Source organism: Myotis brandtii, unplaced genomic scaffold, assembly GCF_000412655.1.
Source record: "Myotis brandtii unplaced genomic scaffold, ASM41265v1 scaffold232, whole genome shotgun sequence".
Classification (NCBI taxonomy): domain Eukaryota; kingdom Metazoa; phylum Chordata; class Mammalia; order Chiroptera; family Vespertilionidae; genus Myotis; species Myotis brandtii.
In genome coordinates this window covers 248191-269915 of record NW_005358729.1, presented here as the reverse complement: position 1 = coordinate 269915, position 21725 = coordinate 248191, and the positions used below count along the sequence as shown (strand labels likewise).

At 42.3% G+C, this 21725-nt stretch overlaps 1 protein-coding gene across 6 annotated transcripts in view; it reads right to left on the bottom strand.

Moving 5' to 3' along the window:
- Positions 1 to 14496: 14496 nt before the first annotated feature.
- Positions 14497 to 21725, bottom strand: part of RUNX1T1 (runt-related transcription factor 1; translocated to, 1 (cyclin D-related)) — a 146583-nt gene continuing 139354 nt past the window's right edge. For all 6 annotated transcript variants that reach the window (XM_014539967.1, XM_005866522.2, XM_005866521.2 and 3 more), the window contains exon 11: positions 14497 to 15484. In XM_014539967.1, the coding sequence (XP_014395453.1) occupies positions 15209 to 15484 (276 nt within the window). In that variant the 3' untranslated portion in view covers positions 14497 to 15208. The remainder of the gene's footprint in view (positions 15485 to 21725) is intronic.

Here is a 21725-nt window from a genome sequence, read left to right as displayed (position 1 = left end):
GTCACATGGAAGCCAAGGTTACAGAGACATAGAAACAATGGTCCTTTGAGAGGAGACCTGACAGAGCAGAGGTCCAGACAAAAGCAGTCCCAGAAGAGACAGAGCTTGTAAGGGAGGGTGAAGCTGGGCTGTCCTTGCTCAAACTGATTCCATGTATTTCCATCAGACACAGGTCCCTGGACCACTTAAATAGCACGTTTGTAAATGCATGCCCGGCAGTGAACTCCTTCAAAATGTTGACAGAGATAAATAAATCTAATAGGGAGCCTCTCAGAGAACAGAGGGATGATTATGTTCCTAATGGGTTTAGGAAGTGCTCTTGGATGGTGTTTAACAGAACTGAGCTGTGACAACCCACACACTCGGTTTGAATCCTGGCTTCACCGATTGCTTTATCACCTCACCATGTTCTAATGTCATGAAATGATGAGTCATGGCTCATTTACATGTATATCAATGATAGCCCCTGCCTTGACCCAGAACTTAGCAATTAATGTTTGCTGAACAAATTCTTTCCACTAGTAGTAGCAAAAATTGATTTTACTCCTTTAGATTAAATAGACTAAACAAGGGACTACTTGGTAATTAGGGAGAAAAATGCACTGACAGAATGGGTTCCCAACAATCCATGTTGGGATGTATCATTTCTAGAAAGGTTGCTTTGGAAAATTAATTGTATATCATTTTTTAATTGCCACACATGCATAAAGTGGCTTCAAAACACCAGATAATGATTACGGTGGCTATATATCACATTGACTGTGACATTGCTTCTTCTAAGTCCAAAAGCTAGTTAACATCTCATAGAATATTCACTGCCCTCTCTCTTTCCAATGTTTGTGTCTAAACATTGTTTCTTAAGCACTCATATTGATCAAACTGACTAATACTCTTGGTAGCAATGATGAAACACTATTGATTTCCTCTTGTAAACCCCAGCTCTAACTAAAATATCTGGAGTGTTGCTTCCTTGAACCCCATACGAGCTCTCTTTTCAGACCTCTTCCATTCTTATTGATTACATCTGCAGATGGAAATCAGGTGTGAAAGTCATTAGGCCTCCTCACAATAGGACAGATTTTGACTCTTATTGAACTCGCATGTTCTCTCTTCCCTAATTAAGGCACAAGAACATTTTATCACGGGGAAAGAATGAGCTAGATTACAAGTCTTATTCCTTCTAATGGCATGCATTTCACCCAATTGGGGGGATAACATATTTCTTACTTCGTTGCTTTGCTAAGAGCCACTCACTCAGTTCTTCCAAGGGAAGAATACGGAGCGTGATTTTACATAAAAAGAGCGCTCTGTTATGCAGGCTACAAAAGAGAAATAAAGTCTACAGCTGTTCTCATTTTTTTTTCACTAGACATTTTAAAACACAAATAAAGAATAGCATGTAAATGAGTTAGTGGCATAGAATCTTATTTTAGAGCTAGAATAACCCTTAACGTTGACAGTACAAAAAAAGCAGTGACAAGCACCAGCTTTGGAGTTAGGTGACCTGGATTAAAGCCCTGGTTTTAAATTGACTGGCTGCATGACCAAGGCTTAGGCAATTTACCAAACCTCCTGCAATTCAACATTTCCTTCGGTACAGTGATAAATTAATAATAGTTATAAGAATAAATAATAAAATAGACTAAACTGCATTAAAAATAAAGAAAAATGGTAAAATATGACTGTAACAAAACCTTCCTCATAGGTTTGTTGTGAGGGTTAAATTAACGCTCAATGCATGTTCTTTATTCTTTTAATATTCTGTGCATTTCAATCCCATAAGCATAGCATGTTAAAAGAAAACAAACCAAAAAGCTTTCCATAACCTTTTGTCATCTTTAGTAATTAAATGAAAAAGCCTCAAAATGTTTATTTTTTAAAAGCCCCATGGAGAATGTGTGATGAGGAAAAAAAATTATTGATCTCTATGAAAAAAAAAAAAAAGCCAAGATACAGATTTCTCCAGACTGTAGTGGTTTACTATAAATATGCAGACAGGATAATCTGGTTCACTTTTACCAGCTTATTACTACTGAAGTATTCATAAGAACAGGGCCATTTGATGAAGATTCAGCCTACAATAGTTCAGCTTTTGTTGATCCCAGATTTAAATGATTATTAACAACAACAAAATAGCATTATTATTAACATCCATGATAAAGGCTAGATCTACCAACTTGCACAGAAGTAGACACTTTATAAGCAAAAAGATGGGCATTAGGAATTTGAAAGCCCAGAAAATGCAAATTAGATTGCATTTTACAAAATACGGCTGCTATCATTTTCAATGAATTTCTAGGGACTCAAACAAAAGATGAAGGAATAGTAGACCCTCTTCCACTTCTGAATTATGCCTTCTGCCTACTTTATACTTAGGTTTAGAAAATGCAATAATGATTATAACAGCTTCCTAACGTTGTGCCAGGCATTCTACATAGTACTGTGCACGCATTATTTCATTGAACTCCTACAACAAATCTATGAGGAAGTCAATTCATTTTTCAAATTTTACAGATGAGGAAACTGAGAGTAGAAAGGTCCCAGGTCAGGGCTAGTAAACTGTTCATCAGTACTTCAGCTGGACCCAAAGCTGGGCTGTGAACAACCATCCACACAACCTCTAATTCAGGTGGAACTCCCTACCTGAGTTATTCAAAGACTCCCTACTGCCTTGTCTATCCTGTAACTGTGAGTCTAAGGAGCTCCAGAGCTGGTGGAAGCCAGGGAATAGATATGTGGATAATTGAATTTTTCCCATGTGCTCCTTCCCCATCACCAGGTGTGTACCTGTTTTAGCACAGGTCCTCAGACGCCGGGTATTTGGAAGCCAGGGAATAGATATGTGGATAATTGAATTTTTTCCCATGCGCTCCTTCCCCATTGCTAGGTGTGTACCTGTTGGAGCACAGGTCCTCAGACGCCGGGTATTAGACAGAGAAGACATGAAAAGTCACAGGCACATACAGGAGAGACTATTGCAGGCCGAGTAGCCATTGCTACTCTAGGGGCCATCAGACAAAGTCACTCTTCAAACTACAAAAGCAGCTGCACAAAGCAGCCCAGCCACCTGGCTGGTCAGTGGCAACTGATATCCACGCTCAAACAGAAGACGCCTCATGCTAACTCATGACGCTCGTGCTACATTAACATAAACCTGTTACATCCTCGCCCGCACGCATGTGTATGGCAAATTGGCCTTGGTCATCCGGCGTACTCTGATTAGGTTCCCACAGCCCCCGAGGCTATACTGTTTAGAGGTGAGCTTTCTAGCCATTGCTACTCTAGGAGCCATCAGACAAAGTCGCTCTTCAAACTACAAAAGCAGCTGCACAAAGCAGCCCAGCCACCTGGCTGGTCAGTGGCAACTGATATCCACGCTCAAACAGAAGACGCCTCATGCTAACCCGTGACGCTCGTGCTACATTAACATAAACCGGTTACATCCTCGCCCGCACGCATGTGTATGACAAATTGGCCTTGGTCATCCGGTGTACTCTGATTAGGTTCCCACAGCCCCCGAGGCCATACTGTTTAGAGGTGAGCTTTCCTTCTTGATGCCAGAAAAGGAGAAAAATGTGCTAATTTGCCTTAGAGCTCCTGGTGCTAAGTTCTGGGGAACAAGGTGGAGCCATAAGGTTACTCAGAGAAAGTCACCACTAAGGAGACATATGTACTACTATTTGTAATACTTTAAACAATAAAATAAAATTAAAAAAAAAGAAAGTCACCCCTGTGAAAACTGCTCCTTTAAGTTTTTAGGCCACTGTGGATTTTACTGATGTAATGCCTTTGGAAGGCATTCAGTTGAAGAGAGGAAGTATGCTATACAGAAATAAGCTTCAAAACCAGTTCTGAGACAATAGGAGACTTTTTTGTTCATTAGCTTTATAATAAAGAGAAAGAACTTAACTTTTTTGGATCTCATTTATATTGTGAGCATAATATAATAATTCACTTACTCTAAGACACACCTTCTTTCGCATTTTAACAGATCTGAAATGGAGGTGTCTTACAACTGATAGCATCTTCCAATCTCTGCTTGCCAGGTGGCAGTGGTGAGGGATATGTTATTACTCGTGTATGTGCAAACGAAAGTCACAGAATGGGTGGCAATGGAGACAACAGAGCATTCAGTGAATCTCAAGGCTCTATACTAGGAGTACGGGGAGGATAAAAGATAGGGGTACTTGTAATGTGTTTATAAACACAAAGCATACACATACAATGTTAACTCTGAGTTTGTTTTCAGTTTATACTATCTCCTTCCAAAAATTCCTTGGGGCAAACTAAGTTTAAATATCTTGTCCAAGATCGTTCAGTTAGGCAGACTTGGTAAATGGACCTATTCCTAGCCCATGCTGTTCTTAACCACTCAAACTCAACTTTCCAACTGCCCATGGGTGAGAGCAGCAGCACAGGCTACAGTGCGAAGAGTTTAGAAAAGGTGCGATTCTGTTTGTGCTACAGAAGAGAATAAAGTGGGGTTGGGGAGCCAGCGGGGACTTTTTCCACCAGAAAGGAGCATCCAGTGCACTCTAGGGAAGAGGGTGTGAGCAAAGGCACAGAGGCAGGAAGAAGATAGCAAATTTATCCGTAAATAAATATGTGTGCTTGGTAAGGAGAGTAGTGGTATCTAGAGGTGGAAAGAAGGAAAATGAATTATGCAAGGCCTTGAATCTAGGCCATGGTCAGCCTTTATTCTGAAAACTGAGCTGCCAGTAAAGATTTCTGAATTCATCCAAGTTGAAGAGTTGCAGGTGGGGAAGATGGCTCTGGGAGGTGTATGTAGTTAGGAATGATAAAGAGCTGACCCTCATAAATTAAATCCAAGGGGAGGGACTGGTAAAGTCTATTTGTACGTGAGGTCTTGTTTATAATAAATGTAATAGAAAAGAGGGGCAATACATCACAGAAGCTCCAATGAATAGTGCCTCATAGAAAGTGTCCCAGGAAGTTTGGGAACTGTAGCAGTACACAAAACTACCTGATAATTCCAATGCTACACTTTTCAGATCCTTTAGGGCAGTGGTTCTCAACCTTGGCTGCACATTAGAATCACCTGGGAATCTTTTTTAAATCCTGATTTCTGGGCCTCATCCTCCGGAAATTCTGTTTCTTTGTTACTAATGATGAGGCCCAGAAATCAGGATTTTAAAAAGATTCCCAGGTGATTCTAATGTGCAGCCAAGGTTGAGAACCACTGCTTTAGGGGGTATAAATTATAACATTACTCACGTGTTGGTCATTAAATGGTATTTACATTTTTTTCCCACTTGGTGCCTATTACTGACTTCTGAAACCAGAGTTTCAATGAACATAGTTTGAGAAATGCTGAGTTACTCATTAACCCAGTTCCCCCTCTTTCATTAGTAGTTTCTATTCCAGACTTGAACGATCAACCTCGGACTCCTTATAAACATCTTTTATACTAAATTTAATATTTTTGACTCAGAAAGATAGGTGACCAAGTTACTGAAATTAACTTAGATGATAACATTGCAAGAACATTTTATGAAAGTAGGCAGTAATCACAATTGACATGAATCCATATGTAATATCTGGATGTATATCGTGTCCCTTCACACCCTCTTCATGGCATCTTCCTGACCTCGTTCTTGTGTTGCTCCTCCCAAGAACATTCCCTGAAGCAAGTGCAGGGTCCCCAGTAAGTGAGTTGTGAACTGAACAGTTTTGGAAACCTGTGCAGCCTCTACTCCCTGCTCCCTGATGACCGCATGTTCTCTCCAACCCTTCAGGGAGATAGGGCGAGTTCTACCGTAAGCCCAGGGTCACCATGGCTCCACCGTCATCAGTAGCTGCTACCTGTGGGTGGATATCTCGCATAGAAGGAAACAAAACTGCCTCGCGTGGCCTGTAGGGCTGCAGAAAAGCAGAAAGTGCTGCCTGCTCACCTTGACCTCAGCCCTACCATTTCCTTTCTCATGCATGCCCCCATTAACATTTTCTCATGATTTTCAGCGAGTCCCCATCTAGAAGCCTTCATATATATTCCCTCAAACTGGCATGCTCTGCCCCCAAATGCTCATGTGGCTCACTCCATAACCAGGATTCTTCTTAACTATAACTTCCTTAGCGTGACCTTCCTACGCCATCCAAATTAATACAGTTCCCCCCTCAAGCCCATCACTGCTATTCCTCTATCCTGCTTTATGGTGGTGTGTTTTTTTTCCTAGCGCTTATCAGCTACTAAATATTTATCTAATGACTTACCTTTCTCTTCCACCAGAATTTCAGCTTCAGGAGAACGGAGATTTCTTTCATTCACAAACGTCTCCCTAGAGATTTTGATTCCGTAGGTCAGCAGCGGGTCCCAGAAATCTACTTTTAATTGGCAGCCCAGGTTACGTTGAAACAACTAAGTAGGACAGTATTTGGGAGGCACTAATTGACATCCAATTTCCCCTAATTCGAACTTGGTGGTTGTTATTGGAGGTTTACTTTGTGGTTGTCGTCCCATTAGTTTTGCTAGTTTTTAAGAAAAGAAAAATGTCGCCCCTTTCCGAGTCCATAAAACCTATGACTCAATGTTGCGGTGATCTGCCAGGACTCATTTAAATAGTGACAATGATATCTGTGAAGGGAAACAGAAAGCCAGAACCCCCTGGAGAGATGGGGCAATCTCCAGGTAATTGAGAAATGACTCTATGCTGAAGAAAGTAGAGGCTGCTAATTTGCTGGACCCCCGTCGATGAAGCCTGGTCATGGTTATCTTTTGCTCACTTTCAGCTCCTGTCACACAACATTTATGTGAAACGTTACCTACTATTTTCCTACCCCCAATGTCTATGTTACTATCATCCATTCCTCCCACGTGGCTTGGTGGGTTACGCTGACATGCCTGAGGGAAGTGGAATAGGATTTTCAATCATCATATCAACTGCTTATGTTCGTTTTTTTCTGGGAAAGGGCTAGCTCTGGACGGAGACTCTGTCTCCTGGATCTTAGTTATCTCTGTGGGAGCAACTCAGGGGCAGCAAAATGCTGGCAGACTCACCGAGGGGACGTGCTGCCTAGACTCTGCTTCTGGAGAGAAAAGGGTGAGCAGATTTCCTGCTCTCCGTCGAACGACCCTTTCACAGGGGTCACCTAAGACCATCCTGCATATCAGATATTTACATTATGATTCATAACAGTAGCAACATTACAGTTATGAAGTAGCAATGAAAATAATTTTATGGTTGGGTCACAACATGAGGAACTGTATTTAAAGGGCCAGAAGGTTGAGAACCACTGGTCTAGGTCCTAGGATAAGCTTCACAGAAGGGCCTTCATGGGATTTCAGGAAGGAGGCAGGTATGATTTGATAAAGTACTATGATCAAAAAAGGGAAATAGCCCGGCCTGTGTGGCTCAGTGGTTGAACATTGACCTATGAACCAGGGGGTCATGGTTTGATTCCCTGTCAGGGCACATGCCCAGGTTGCAGGCTGGATCCCCAGTGTGCGTTGTGCAAAAGGCAGCCCATCAATGATTCTCTCACATCATTGATGTTTCTATCTCTCGCTCCCTTTCTAAAATCAATTATATATATATATATATTTCTTTTTTTATAAAGAAGGGCAATAGTTCTAAATATAAAGAGGTCTGTTGTTAGTAGGTGTAGGAGGAAATGCGAGAGCTAAAGAGAACAAAAACTCAAGGTGAGCTAAGCAGTCAGAAAAGGGAGCAGAGATGGGAATCCAGAACCTGGAAGAGCCCTACATGCTCGTCCGTGAGACCGTGAGGTCCCCACGACATCAGTTGTCCCTGTAGGCCAGTGGTCGGCAAACTCATTAGTCAACAGAGCCAAATATCAACAGTACAACAATTGAAATTTCTTTTGAGAGCCAAATTTTTTAAACTTAAACTATATAGGTAGGTACATTGTTATTAACTTAATTAGGGTACTCCTAAGGCTTAGGAAGAGCCACACTCAAGGGGCCAAAGAGCCGCATGTGGCTCGCGAGCCGCAGTTTGCCGACCACTGCTGTAGGCTGTTAGATGCCTGCCACCCCGAAGGGTTTTCTAATGCTCTGCTAGTGGCAACTACGTGCATAAATGAACAGAGAACTATAATCATGAACTGTGTGTATGTCGCCAATAACCACAGTGACCCCGTCAAATGGTGAATTGAACAGTTCCCCTGCCCCTTCGGCATTCTTCCCCTCTGATGTTGGTAAACAGTGGCCACGCTGCCTCTTCATCACCCTCTGATCAAGCTGCACGGGATTTAATCTTCCGCCTTCAAGACACTGCTGCAGCCGGTTAAACCAGTCCCCTTGCTTTCCGTACCCCCAGCCCATTTGTTCATTTCTGGAAAAGCTGGCCCCGCATTCTTCTAGCTGCAGACTCAAAGCTGTATTTACAGGAAATATTTGCTGAGTGCTAACTGGATGCTTGGCCTGCGTTAGGCCCAGGAAAGGGCTCCCATTGCCACTGACTTGTGCAGGTACAGCCATGGCTTCCGGGCGGCCAGGTAATCCCCCCATTTCAGATTCTCACGGTGTAACTGATCTTTTTCTTTTTTTTATTTATATTGTATTGATATTGATTTTTTTACACAGAGGAAGGAAGAGGGATAGAGAGTTAGAAACATCGATGAGAGAGAAACATCGATCAGCTGCCTCCTGCACACCCCCTACTGGGGATGTGCCCACAACCAAGGTACATGCCCTTGACGGGAATCTAACCTGGGACCCTTCAGTCCGAAGGCCGACGCTCTATCCACTGAGCCAAACCGGTTAGGGCCTGATCTTTTTCTTGACAGTGGAAAACAGAACTCCAACACAAGAACATCAGCATTAAGAACCAAAAGCAGATATTCCTTCTCTTACCCATCAGGAGTTTTCTCTCCAAATACATTTTTTTTTTTTTTTTGTAATCTTCACCCTGGGATATTTTCCCATTGACTTGTAGGTAGAGTGGAAGAGAGAGGGAAAGACAGAGAGAAATATCGATGTGAGAAAAACACATCAATTGGTTGCCTCCTGCAACCCAGGTACGTGCCCTTGGTCGGAATCAAATCCAGTACCCTTCAGTCCGAAGGCCAGCGTTCTACCCACTGAGCCAAACTGGGTAGGGCCCAAATAATTTTTATTAGAATAAAATCGACAATGATATTATCTTCATCTTAAGGAGTTCTCACAGACTTCCTGTATATAATCTTGAAGTGTTTTCAACAAATGTTCTATGATGCTGAACATTCCAGAAGCCAATCCCCAAATTACGTTGGCCCTACAGCCCTGCTTATATGGAGAAGTGGCCTGGGAAAGAAAACATTTTCTGTACTAATTTGACTCAGTTTCCCTAGTATGACTGAGAATAGATTGCACAGGGACAGGTTTGAGCAAATACAACTTTATTTATTCACCTTGGAGTACAGGTATAAACACCCATGCAGAAAGCACTCCTTTGTTCATTCCCTCCCCACCCATTTCAGAAAAATAGCTCTATGTTCTTTCGGAGTAACCAAACATCATTAACACATCTAAAAAATGGTGTCCACTACCATTTGGAGTTTGCTCCTATTTTTCATGTAAACTACAAAGCATTTCCTATTTGTCCAACATATCCACTTGCATGAAAACATCACAGGGGTGATGTGTTCAACAACTACTTAGAAGGGAACTGTTTCATTGGGTCTCATTTCTTTCTTATCTGCTAGTTTCTGGCCCGTTTTATTCTGAAGAGAAAAAAAAGATATATTAACACATTAAAGCAGTGGTTCTCAACCTTCCTAATGCCACGACCCTTTAATACAGTTCCTCATGTTGTGGTGACCCCCAACCATAAAATTATTTTCGTTGCTACTTAACTGTAATTTTGCTATTGTTATGAATCATAATGTAAATATCTGATATGCAGGATATATTTTCATTGTTACAAATTGAACATAATTAAAGCATAGTGATTAATCACAAAAACAATATGTAATTATATATGTGTTTTCCGATGGTCTTAGGTGACCCCTGTGAAAGGGTCGTTTGACCCCCAAAGGGGTCTCGACCCACAGGTTGAGAACCGCTGCATTAAATGATAAGCAACTTAGGTCAGGCTGGCCTGTGTTTATGGAAAATAAATCATTAACTACTGCATTAAGTATCCAATCCTAACTATCACAATGGTGGGGGGGGGGGCAGGGATAGGGAGATGTCCATTATTAATTTAAAATTTAGTTTTGTATATTTTTCCTTGTGTGTGTTGCCAAGTTCCTGCAGTAAGAAATGTGAGAAAAGCCCCATTTCCCAGGACGACAAGTTAGGGAACCAGGCCTTGGGACAGGTACTTGCTGAAGAAGCGGAATAGATGGTCTCGGGAGAGCCTCCCCCATAACCCGCACCCACCGTCATGCCTTCTCTACACACAGGTGTTTGCACGCGTTTTTTCCTCTTGTTCTTTGCAACCACCTTTTTGGCCCATAAAGTTGGGAACATTCGGGAGGAAGAGGTATTTCCGCTACAATGCAATACATACATTATTAAAAAAAAAGAAAGCACCAAGAGAAAACCAAGAAACAAAATCTTGTGTCATGAAAATTACACATAAAAATTAACAGGAGCAGAGAGGTTGGGGCTTCAAACTCCAACCAACTTTATAACTACAGCGTGAAAAAAATATGTGGATGTTTAACGATGTACAAACACAAGAGTGAAGCCCGGCTGGCGTGGCTCCGTGGTTGAGCATCGACTTACAAACCAGGAGGTCATTGGTTTGATTCCTTGTCAGGGCACATGCCCGGGTGGCGGGCTTGATCTCCAGTCGGGGGCATGCAGGAGGCAGCCCATCAATGATTCTCTCTCATCATTGATGTTTCTCTCTCTCTCCCCCTCTCCCCTCCTCTCTGAAATCAATACAAATATAAAATAAAAAATAATAAAAACAAAAAGAGTGCAAATGCTGGCGAATTTAACTTGAGAAGCATGGTGGACAGGGCAGCTGGAAGCCAGCTCTGCACCAGGGGGCCTGCCAGTCAGGAGGGTCTGGGGGAGCTGAGCAACCCTCCAGCCAGACCCTGTAAGGTCAGCACCACCCCCTCTGGAAAGGTGTAGGCACTCATTTCTCATTTGCAGTTAAACCAAGCAAACCAAGCTCTTCTTCCCTCTGACGACGGATTCCCCTCACACTCTTCCAGCTCCTCTCGCCTGGGTAGCATCCCCCCTGGAACTAACCTGACGTGTACAGCATCCTGACATCATCCTCTATGCACCCATCATGGATGAGCCACGTCCTGCGACGGAGGCATGCGTGGTCGCCGAGGACGCTCCACAGATGTGCTTCAGCGCCCCCGAGGCTGGGCTCCCGGGCCAGGGCCACTGGCTGGACAGCCATGGCACACACAAGGTAAGGGAGGCAGAGAATACAGGTTTTTTTTAAAACTTTATTACACAGTAAAGAATACAACAATACCTGAATCATACTTTAAAGATTCACAGGTTGACAGACCATACATTACAGTCCAACTAAGGAAAAAAGGATAAACAAGAAACCACAGTTCAGACATAGTAGACTTAAAAGCTCAAGAGTATGCTGACAAAAGCATGATGCCTAGACCCCACCCCCCAGTGTTAGTCTACCATTAACTTGTGGTACATGTCTGAATTAAGTATTGCACAACAACTTTAATTTTTTCACAAGAATGTCGCAGAACCCAAAATAATATTTTAAAAAAAAGTTACTTCAAATCTGCATTTCAACAGTCTCCAATTTTTTTTTTTCTTCTGTCCCTTGAGGAATTCGGACAACACGGAGTCACTTTCTTTCCCTAAGTATTCCAGACATAGGCATGCTTTGCATAAGTAAACCAGCCTTGAAATTTTTAAATCCCCAAGACATGCACCTACACGTTTTAAAAAAAAAAAATTAGGAAAAAAAGAAATTTAAAAGACAGGTCGCCCTGTCACACACAGTCTCATGACAGAGAAAAAGAAAAAAAAAGTCAGAGACAGAAATAAGAGATAGAGGACGCCCTATTTCTATCTGCGACCACCATTCAATTCTATCCAAGGAAGATAACTTTTTAAAAATGCATTATACCTACAAATTATACTCTCACGTGGCCTGTACATACGTGACAAGCAGGAAAGGAAAGTAAGGAAAGTTTTTTTCTTTTCTTTCTCTTCTTTAGGTTTATGAGGTCTGCATTGTTACCAAGGAGTGATATGGTTTGCAGCTGTATGAGCTTAACTTTTGGTATCCTGGTTCTTTTGTGCCCATTTGGTTTGTCTAGTCGACCAGTTTTTTGTTAGCTACTGGTGCAATATACATGCTGTCAAGAGGTAGAGTGAAACTTTTTGCCACTGAGGAGAATGTAGCAAAACAGGAAGAGGAAGAGGAGGAGGAGGAAGAGGGAGAGAAGGAAGAGGAGTCAGAGATAGAGCTCAGAGTTAGGGATTTTTTTTTTTTCTTATTTGTTTTCACTCAGGGTGCCCTGAATTAAAAGTGATGAGACGTACTGTTACTAATCCTTATTTTACACACGAGTGTTAAGATAACAGTGCTGTTTCACATACATCACAGCTTCTAGAGATAATGACCTGTGGGTATGACATACCTCATTTTTTTTTGGAGGGGGGCGGGGGAATTATTTAACCCTTCGTAGCCTAGAACATATAATAGCTCTGTAAGAAAGGACCGTCCAGTGTCATAAGCAGACTAGAAAGCAGAGTGAGGTCAAAGGATTCTGGGAGCACCATGATAAAAGATCACCCATTCAGAGCCTGGTTATGTGCTTTCTTTCCCTTTAAGCAGGTGTGCTGGCAGATGGACTTCCGACATGCAGATAGATGTATTTATTTGCTCATCAGAACTTTCTACACTAAAAAGTCATTAAAAACAAACAAACACAAAAACAACATAACAGCACCCAAACAAAAGTAAAGCCAACTTGAATAGGAAAATAACAGGGGTGGGGGGAATGCTAAAAAAAAGTTTAGGTTTAGAGGACGTAAAGCAAACAGATTTAGGATTGCCTCTATGCAGATACTGAAAAGCCGTTTAAAATGGTATCCAAGGGCTACATTAAAAACAAAACACACACACACACACACACACACACACACACACACACACACAAAACCCTAATGGATCTCTTTAGATTTTAAAGTCAATGCCTGGTGTGCGTATGTGCGTGGAGAAGGGTCTTCCCAGCCTCAAAAACTTTGGTTGTTTACACAGCCTGCAGCACTGCTCCCCCTGAAGCACACAACCACATCCTGGGCTACTGGTTTCAAAACTAACAAGTAGTTCTGGTCTGGACCCTGGACAAGGAAGGGTTCATGGATTCACAGGAGACCTTGCTGAACACAGTTAACCTGCTGAGCAATTGGAAAGTAGTCCTGGTGCTTTTCAAGATGCGGCTTTTGGTCCATCAGATCAGTCTTTGGCTGACTTCCCTTTTGTAAGAAAACTGTAACCTGGCATTCAGCACTTAAAGCTGTCAGTCTACACCTCAGCATTTGGAGCTCTAATGATTTAACATTTTATTTTATTTTTTTTGTAAAATTAGAAATACTTAAACAACCTTACAGCAATATACATGCACTGTCTTTTTTTTTTAAGTAGATTATCTTGTTATTTTTTTTTTAAAAAAAGTCCCAATAATGATTTTTCAACAAAAAAAAAAAAAAGGAAAAAATCCACTACTACTCTATGCTACAGCTAAACTTGGTGAAATGGCTCTAGCATATTCGAAAAGTTTGCTTAAAAAAAAAAAGCATGCCTAGGGAGTCATGTGACAGTGCAAAATACATTTATGTACATTCCCTCTTACAAAAACACCAAGGTTAGCATTCCATGAACATGCTGGTTTTCAGGAAAAAAAATCCTAGAAGAGAGTGAAATAGCAGCTCCGAAAGATTTTTTTTCTTTGCTTTTTTCTTTTCTTGAGGACAACCAAAAAAAGTCTTTCCCCCTCCCCGAACTACTAGAGAAATATCACTAATACATATAGATATAAAAGCAGCATAGAAAGATACAGGTTTCTCATCAACTAGGAATAAAGAGACTAAATGTGGGCGTATGGTTAAACTACAATGCATCTTCACATTTGTCCAACACATTTACAAGAAAAACACCATTGGAAACCTCACAGGACAGAAGTGTTTTCACACGAAGAGAACTACTCGTCTTTAATTAAAAAATCTAAACAGGGCAGGGCTGAAAATTTGGAAAGGGGCTGGAGCTGGAGCCACCATTTTTTAAAAAGTATTTTTCAATATAAAAATGAATGAGCTGGAATAGACCCAATGTCTTATTCTGTGGAATCTCGAAAAAGTGAATAAACGTGGAATGGGTTAGTTAGGGCAGCCGGCTGATGTCAGAGCTGCCAGAATGCTAATTAACTGCAGGCTGAATCTCTTAACATGTGTGTGTGTGTGTGTGTGTGTGTGTGTGTGAGAGAGAGAGAAGGAGCTTTTTGTATTAGGGCTTTTTTTTTTTGTGTGTGTGTGTGTGTGTGTGTGTGTGTGAAGGAGCTTTTTGTATTAGGGCTTTTTTTTTCTTCTCTTGCTGCTGTATCCATACATCCCACTGCAAATCATCTTTCATTTTTCATTCTGTTGACCTGGATATTATTTCTTTTCAGAAACTGGGGGGTGGGGGGAAAAACGAACATCTGTTTCTCCTTCCAATATGCTGCACATATGTGTGTTTTGTAGCGGGTCTTCAGAGTTCACTTAGCAACCCATGGACGCCATTCATCTTCTTGTTAAAACGTCTACCACTGTAGCCAATGCTCATGCCCTGGAGGGTTTTCCTCTTTTTTTTTTTCTTTTTCTCTCCCCCCCCCCGCCCCCATTATTGTATATCAGGAACACTGTGTCTTAATCTTAGCATTTTGCTTTCAACAGCAATTAGCAATCTCTTGGTTTGCTGTTTGGTAAAGCATCGGTTAATGAGGTCATCTAGTTTAAAATCCCAGCTACTGGCGAATAACAGGGAGGAGGTCAAATCTATCATTTCATGTTAAATTCTCTGCTCTCTTTTCAGTTCTCTAAGGAGGAGATTCTCTTTGTTATCCACAATAAGTCCTTACGACCCGTGACTGGCCCTCTGTCTTCCTACCGGGGAGGTTCTCTCTTGCTCAAGGACTGCAATAGGAAAGTTCATCTACACACAAACAAACAAACAAAAAGAACTTCGAGCATCTGAGGATGAAGAATTGGTTTCGTGTTGGTTGTGTTGTGTTTCCTTGGACAGTTCGGAGTTCACATCTAGCGAGGGGTTGTCTCTATGGTGGACGGGGTCCCCGGGGTGGTTGACCTCGGGGTGGCTGCTGGTGGGGTGTCCATCGGGCTCCCGGCCCCGCTGCTGGGCGTGACCGAGGAGCTGACGGCAGGCGTGTCCCCCTGCGGCTGGGCCTGCAGGGTCTGTCCACAGATGTGGTGGTGCTTTTCCCAGTCTTTGTGCTGGCAAAACGAGCCGCAGTATCGAGCCGTGTTGCAGCCGCTGCAGGTCTCACTCGCTTTACGGCCACAGTTCCAGCAACTCTAAGGGAGAAGGCAAAACAAAGCAGAATCCCAAATGAATCCACTGTCCAAACCAAAGTCTGGGGGACTGTGCTGGACAGCACTGCCCCCTTTTCTTTTTTTTTTAAATACATTTTTATTGGTTTCGGAGAGGAAGGGAGAGGGAGAGAGAAAAACATCAATGATGAGAGAGAATCATTGACCGGCTGCCTCCTGCACGCCCCCTACTGGGGATCAAGCCTGCAACCCAGGCATGTGCCCTTGACCGGAATCGAACCCGAGCCGACATTCTATCCACTGAGCCAAACCAGCTAGGGCCTGCCGCCTTATTTTCAAGAACTCTGTGGTAAGAATGAAAACTCCAGGGGTATGTGTGTATACCCACTAAACACACAGAGATGCAGGTTTTGGTGTGATGGCTGCCCAAACTTCTCTGCCAACAACTCTTGTGACATCTCACACACTGGCTGGAGCTGCTTTCTGCCCTAACTGTAAAGTCCCTTCCTTTTAGGTTTGCTATATCTACCGCATTTTCCCACCTAATACCAGTACCGCCATGGTCGCACACAAATGTATCGCTCTTGGCAGAGGCATCTTCCTTCCAGATAGAACAGAAATTACAAAGGGCCAACAAGAACCCTATATGAGACTCAAAGAAATGTAACGAAGATAGAGTATTCTATTCCCGGCTCTATCAGACGAGAGATTGAGATAAGACCCTTTAACCTCTCCATGCATTTAGTTGTTCCCACTGCACCCAGTCAGTCAGAATACCTGATAAGCAAACTCAAACAGTTTGGTTTGCTTGTTCTCTAAGCACCCAGAACAGTGCCTGATATATATAGCAGGTGCTCAATAAATATTTGAATGAATCTGAGTATACTTCATTTGACTTTGAAAAACTAGAGATACTAAAACTTCATAAATAATAAGGCATTTTATTTACACACAATGCATTGCAGTTGATGGAGTTTCTTCTAGCTTAGCGACTCTGTGCAGTCAGAAAAGTGGAGGAAACGAAAAACTTAGACCTTAGCAAGCCCAATGCTAACAGTCAGTGCTTTTAAGAAGTGAAATAAGCTCAAATGAGGTTGCCTCTGAGATTTAAACTTTGAAATAGACGCATCATGAATCAGAGCACAACGTATTAGAGACGGAAGAGCATCTGCATAGGACAGATTGCAGGGAAGAACGGAGATTTGGGGAGGAGCTAAAAGGTAAAGTCTCTCAGGCACCCTAGGAGGAGGTAAAACCTCAGGAAGCCCACTTTAAATTTCCTACAGTAGTTCCTTTGGCAAGACCAACCCCATTGCAAATGCGATGTAAGGGGATCTTAGCCTTGAGCAGTCATCTGTTTTCCTTCATCTTCCTTGATTTTGGTTATTTTCTTGCAAAAAAATCTTCTGTTGAACGCAATGTAAGGATCTTCACTGTGAAGTTAAGTTGTGAGACCTTCTGTAGAGTTCTTTTACTTTTGGGAATGGCTGTGTCACAATTAAAATGCATTTTTTTAAAAGTCCTAATATATATATTAAAAACCTCTCCACTGTGTGCCCTGCACTTGTTTTACTTTAAGCATGCTGGTTGTGTGGCTTCTGGTGGGCTCGTGAGGCTACTTTGAATATCCCAGTGGAAGGTCAGCCCGTCACCCTTATATGTGCGGCCTTACCACCGTGCAAAACATGCAGAGAAATGTTTAGCAGTCCTAACTTTGCTAGGAAATAAAGGGCCTCCTAGAGTTTCACGTGCTTAAAGCCTAGGAACTCCAAAACTCAACTTTAAAACTTCTAGAAAGAGCTCAGCTCTACATTCTTATTTCTTTATTATTCAGAAATTATGGCCCCAGGAAGGGGGAAAATAAAATCCAGAAAAACCTCAAGATCTCAAACGCTGGTCCATGGGAGGTGTTTTAAAGGAACATACCTGAGGAAATACATGTTCACATCATGAATAAAAGTAAAATTACAATTAACAATCAGTACTGGCACAAATTTTTCTTTTTTTCTACTTTAATTTAACCAGGAAAATAACTCAAAAGATGTGTACTTCTGATCCGAGGTTTCATTGCAAGACTTGAAGCCCTTCTCCCTCCAAGTTAATTCCATCACATTTGCATGTACAAATGACCCCGTAAAGTCATGTACAAATGACCCCGTAAAGTCGTGAACAAACGTGGGCCTGGCCCTTAGGAGCCGTGAGGTCTGACACGGCACTCAGAGTGAATTTACTTCCTGGAAGTTTAGTCACTTTTAAAAAAAAATTTATTTTATTGATTTTTTACAAGAGGAAGGGAGAGGGATAGAGAGTCAGAAACATTCATGGGAGAGAAACATCGATCAGCCTCCTGCTGCACACCTCCTACTGGGGATGTGCCCGCAACCAAGGTACATGCCCTTGACTGGAATCGAACCTGGGACCCTTCAGTCCGCAGGCCACGCTCTATCCACTGAGCCAAACCAGTTAGGGCAGTTTAGTCACTTTTAGAAGAATGCCAGGTGGATCGTGGAACAAATGCAGCAAATACTTGAAATTACTAAATGACAGCAGAAAATTCCAATTAGAGAACAGAGACTCAGATCCAAAACAATATTTTAAGGAAATTAAATATCTATCTAAGTCAAGTGACTTCTTTAAAATACACCCTGGTGTGAGGGTATTTTCTGGCAGAGGCACATTTTGGCAGACACAACAGTGGTAACTGCCCGGGACTCAACGCAGCCGTCAGATTGAAATCAGATGTAGGCAACCTCCTCAATTTCAGCTGATTAAACACACGGGCTACACCAGGTAATTAGAGAGGCATGTATTGGGGGGTTGGATAGAGGAGACAGGATGGGGACTTCTTTTATTTTTAAAGTGTTTTCAAAGATGGGAACAATTTTACAAATAAAAAAAAATGGAATTATGCCAAATATAGAAACAGATGTTTTGGATCATGAAGCTGCTGGGAATTGAGCCTTCGTGTCTTTGTATGGCCAGATTCTGACCCAGGATTCAAGGGCTCTTGCTAATTTTACCTCTATCCCCATTCCCAAGTTGTTGGATCAGATTCATTTACCACCCACAGCTGGGAAAAAACAACCTTCAGCGGGAGGAAGGTACAACAAAGAGCAATTCAAATGACCTGGTGGGGAAACACACAAACGAACGAGGTATTTTTATTCCTCTTGACATTGCACTGCAATGAGTGTGTAGGGAACTTTAGCATAAGCATTCAACTAAAAAAAAAAAATCCAAATTGCACATTCCTTTTAAAAAGCTCATTAGAAAACAGACAAAGCAATTTCTATGAATATATTTCTCTTGGGTGGTTCTTCTGAATTTCCTGTCAACTAGTCCCTACCTGCAAGACTGAGTGACCAGTGGCACTCGGCCCCTCATTGCCATGCTTCTGGGAACAGGGAAATGTACAGAATCTTATGAGGACTGTCATCTGAATAATTTTACATTTCTAAGCTTTCTGCTGTTCACAAAGGTGGAAACTAAAAATTGGGTATAATCCCCACAAATTGTGTACAGCCATAAAGGGCAGGAAGACAGTGGTCAATGACTTAATCCAATTTTACATTTTTTTTTCCTTCAATTTGTGCTTGTTATATTCAGGCTAGTATTTCCCGATACTTGCTCTGTTTGTTTGTTCGTTACCTGTTTTATTATTTTTTAAATAACTGAGCTTCCTTTCAGTCCCTGCAGGAATGATGCTGGTGACTCAATTACCACAATAGTGTGGAAGGCTCGAGAACAGCATTGCATAGCAAATTCCATTCCCCAATCTAATGGCACTTTATAGTCTTCCCTTATTTGTGACCATATAGTCCCTTTTCAGCATAAAGGATTTTTATTCCCTATCTGAAAAGTGGGAATTAGTTCACTGACCAAAATTGGGCTGAGTCAGTTGAAGAACATGGGGCTGAACACCATGCTCCCCTTTGCTAAATGTACTAATACTACACGGAAAATGGAAATGATGGAACGGAGCTTTCGAATGCCAAAGCTGTATGTCAAAGACTATTAATACTTTGTTTCATATCAGCATTTCTCTTCATTCCTAAGAACAAAATTATTTCTTTCATCTTGTTATTTTAGATAGAGAATGGACATTCTGCCCTACTGGCAAAATAATATCTTTTCTGGTTCCTATGGTGGAAAATTCCTTTTCCAACCAACAAAACACTTTCTCCTGAATTACTTTGTTTCTCCAGTTCTTACATACCTATAATTCTCCAGAGAAGAAGAAGAAAAAAAACCCTCTCACCTGTAAAGAATGCTCAATGAATTTAGTAGAATGTTTACAATTAAAATTCCCCAAATTAAAAGAACTCTACGCAAGGTAGCACAACCTATATTCACACTAACGATCACATCTTACATTGCGCTCAACAACAATTTAAAACCACTTTAAAATACATGTTGCAGCGTAGGAAACAGGCTCAAAGAAAACTGAGGCTCAAAGAATAAACAACTTAGATGACTTAGGTAAAATCACACAGATATGAAGTACATCGCCAACATTTGATTCACCCAGGTCTTAGGCCTGCAAACCAAGTACTTTCGAGAATGTCACACTCTGTCCATTTCACCTCTTTCTTAGAACCTGTTTTGGCAGGAATTAAGGTTGGGGGGGGGGGGGCTCAACTCCTGAGAGTGGACAGAGGTTGGGCCAGGAATATGGAGCACCGAAGACAAGGTACCATGATGTGTACTGGAAGTGGCTGCCGAGTCAGCCTGTCTTGAGTTTCTCCTCCAACAGGCATTGACGGCTACACTTGCTTCCCCTTACACTGTTCTCCATCCTCATTATCCTTAGACTTTCTGAAGACTCACTATTTCCCTACCCCTCCCTTTTCAACTCCCCTTGTTGAAATTCCCTCTAATTTTGGTTTCCAATATACGAACATTCTGAGTCTTCTACTGCAACTTCTTCAGTTTGCTCCTTTTCCTCTAAATATCTGGCGAGGGGGAAGCTGGCATAAAGGAAAGAAGCGAAGCTTCTCTTCCCACCCGCTCCCCTGTCAGGATTTCCTGGTTTCAACGGTTAGATGTAAGAAAATGACTATTAAGCCCATTTCTCCAGCTCTCAGTTCCTTCCTGAGCTGCTATCCAGGATGCTCCCCTGTCCCTAAATCGGTATTCCCTAACCTAATGCTCCGGTGTGGCCCGTTTCAGCCACTGGCAACATTCGAGCCCAAGACTTCGGAATATCCTATTGGAAACTCCTATTTTTTTAGTCCCTGCAACCACTCAGTGCAAAACCCCACAGACCTTGCTCCCGTGGTCCCTCTCCCTTCCTTTCCAATCTCATGGTTACTGTCCACCTTCCTTCCCTGCCCTTCCTGTTAGACTATCTTCTTAACTGGTTTCAAGTCTCTCTTATGTAGACACACTGCTCATCTGTAAGGAGACTGGCTTATACAACAGTTCCCCTCATCTCCTTTGCACCTCTCAGCCACCTTGCAAAGTGGGGCACAGAGACAGGACCCCAGGTTTGCACATAAGGAAACCAAAAGCACTGAGAGGCAAACCGCTCAAGATCGTTCCACACCCAGAGCTCCAACCCTATACCGCGAACAGCGATAGATTCAAACAACTGGCCTTTGAAGACATGAAGCCAACAAACAAGAACATTACAACACAGAGTCACAGCTCGTGCGGCGAACAGCGATAGATTCAAACAACTGGCCTTTGAAGAAATGAAGCCAACAAACAACATAACACAGAGTCACAGCTCGTGCTCTGGGAGCTCCAAATTCTTCTGGGGGTCAATGGGTCTGATGACACGGCGCGGCTTTACCAGGAGCAATGCCTGAGAGCCCCGTGGAGTGACTGTGTGGTGACTACATTCTCCGGAGGCCACGCGGTGGCTTGGGCCATGCTGTGCAGGTCCCGCCGGGAGTGGTTCCAGCGATTCTAGAAGGAGTAATCAAGATGGGCCTCTCAGAGGGACCCGCTCACACCATCAGGATTGTGCAGATTCTAGAAACAGAAAGTTTAAAGATACAGTCCGGGTTTCTGCGTAAGTGCCACAAAACTGCCCGACTTTGATATACACGGTGCAGTTCTGCACCTATGGGGGAGTAATGAATAAAGGCTGGTTTAATCTGGGGGAAATATCACTTTGGCGGCTTAAAACGCAAGACTAACCATTGGGACAGTACATTTACTGTCTGTTCTATGATCACGTCTAGTAACTTGCTCCGATCACCTAAGCTAAAGCAAGATATGGATCTCAAAGAAGAGCTGTTGCGGGTTTTTTAAAAATAGG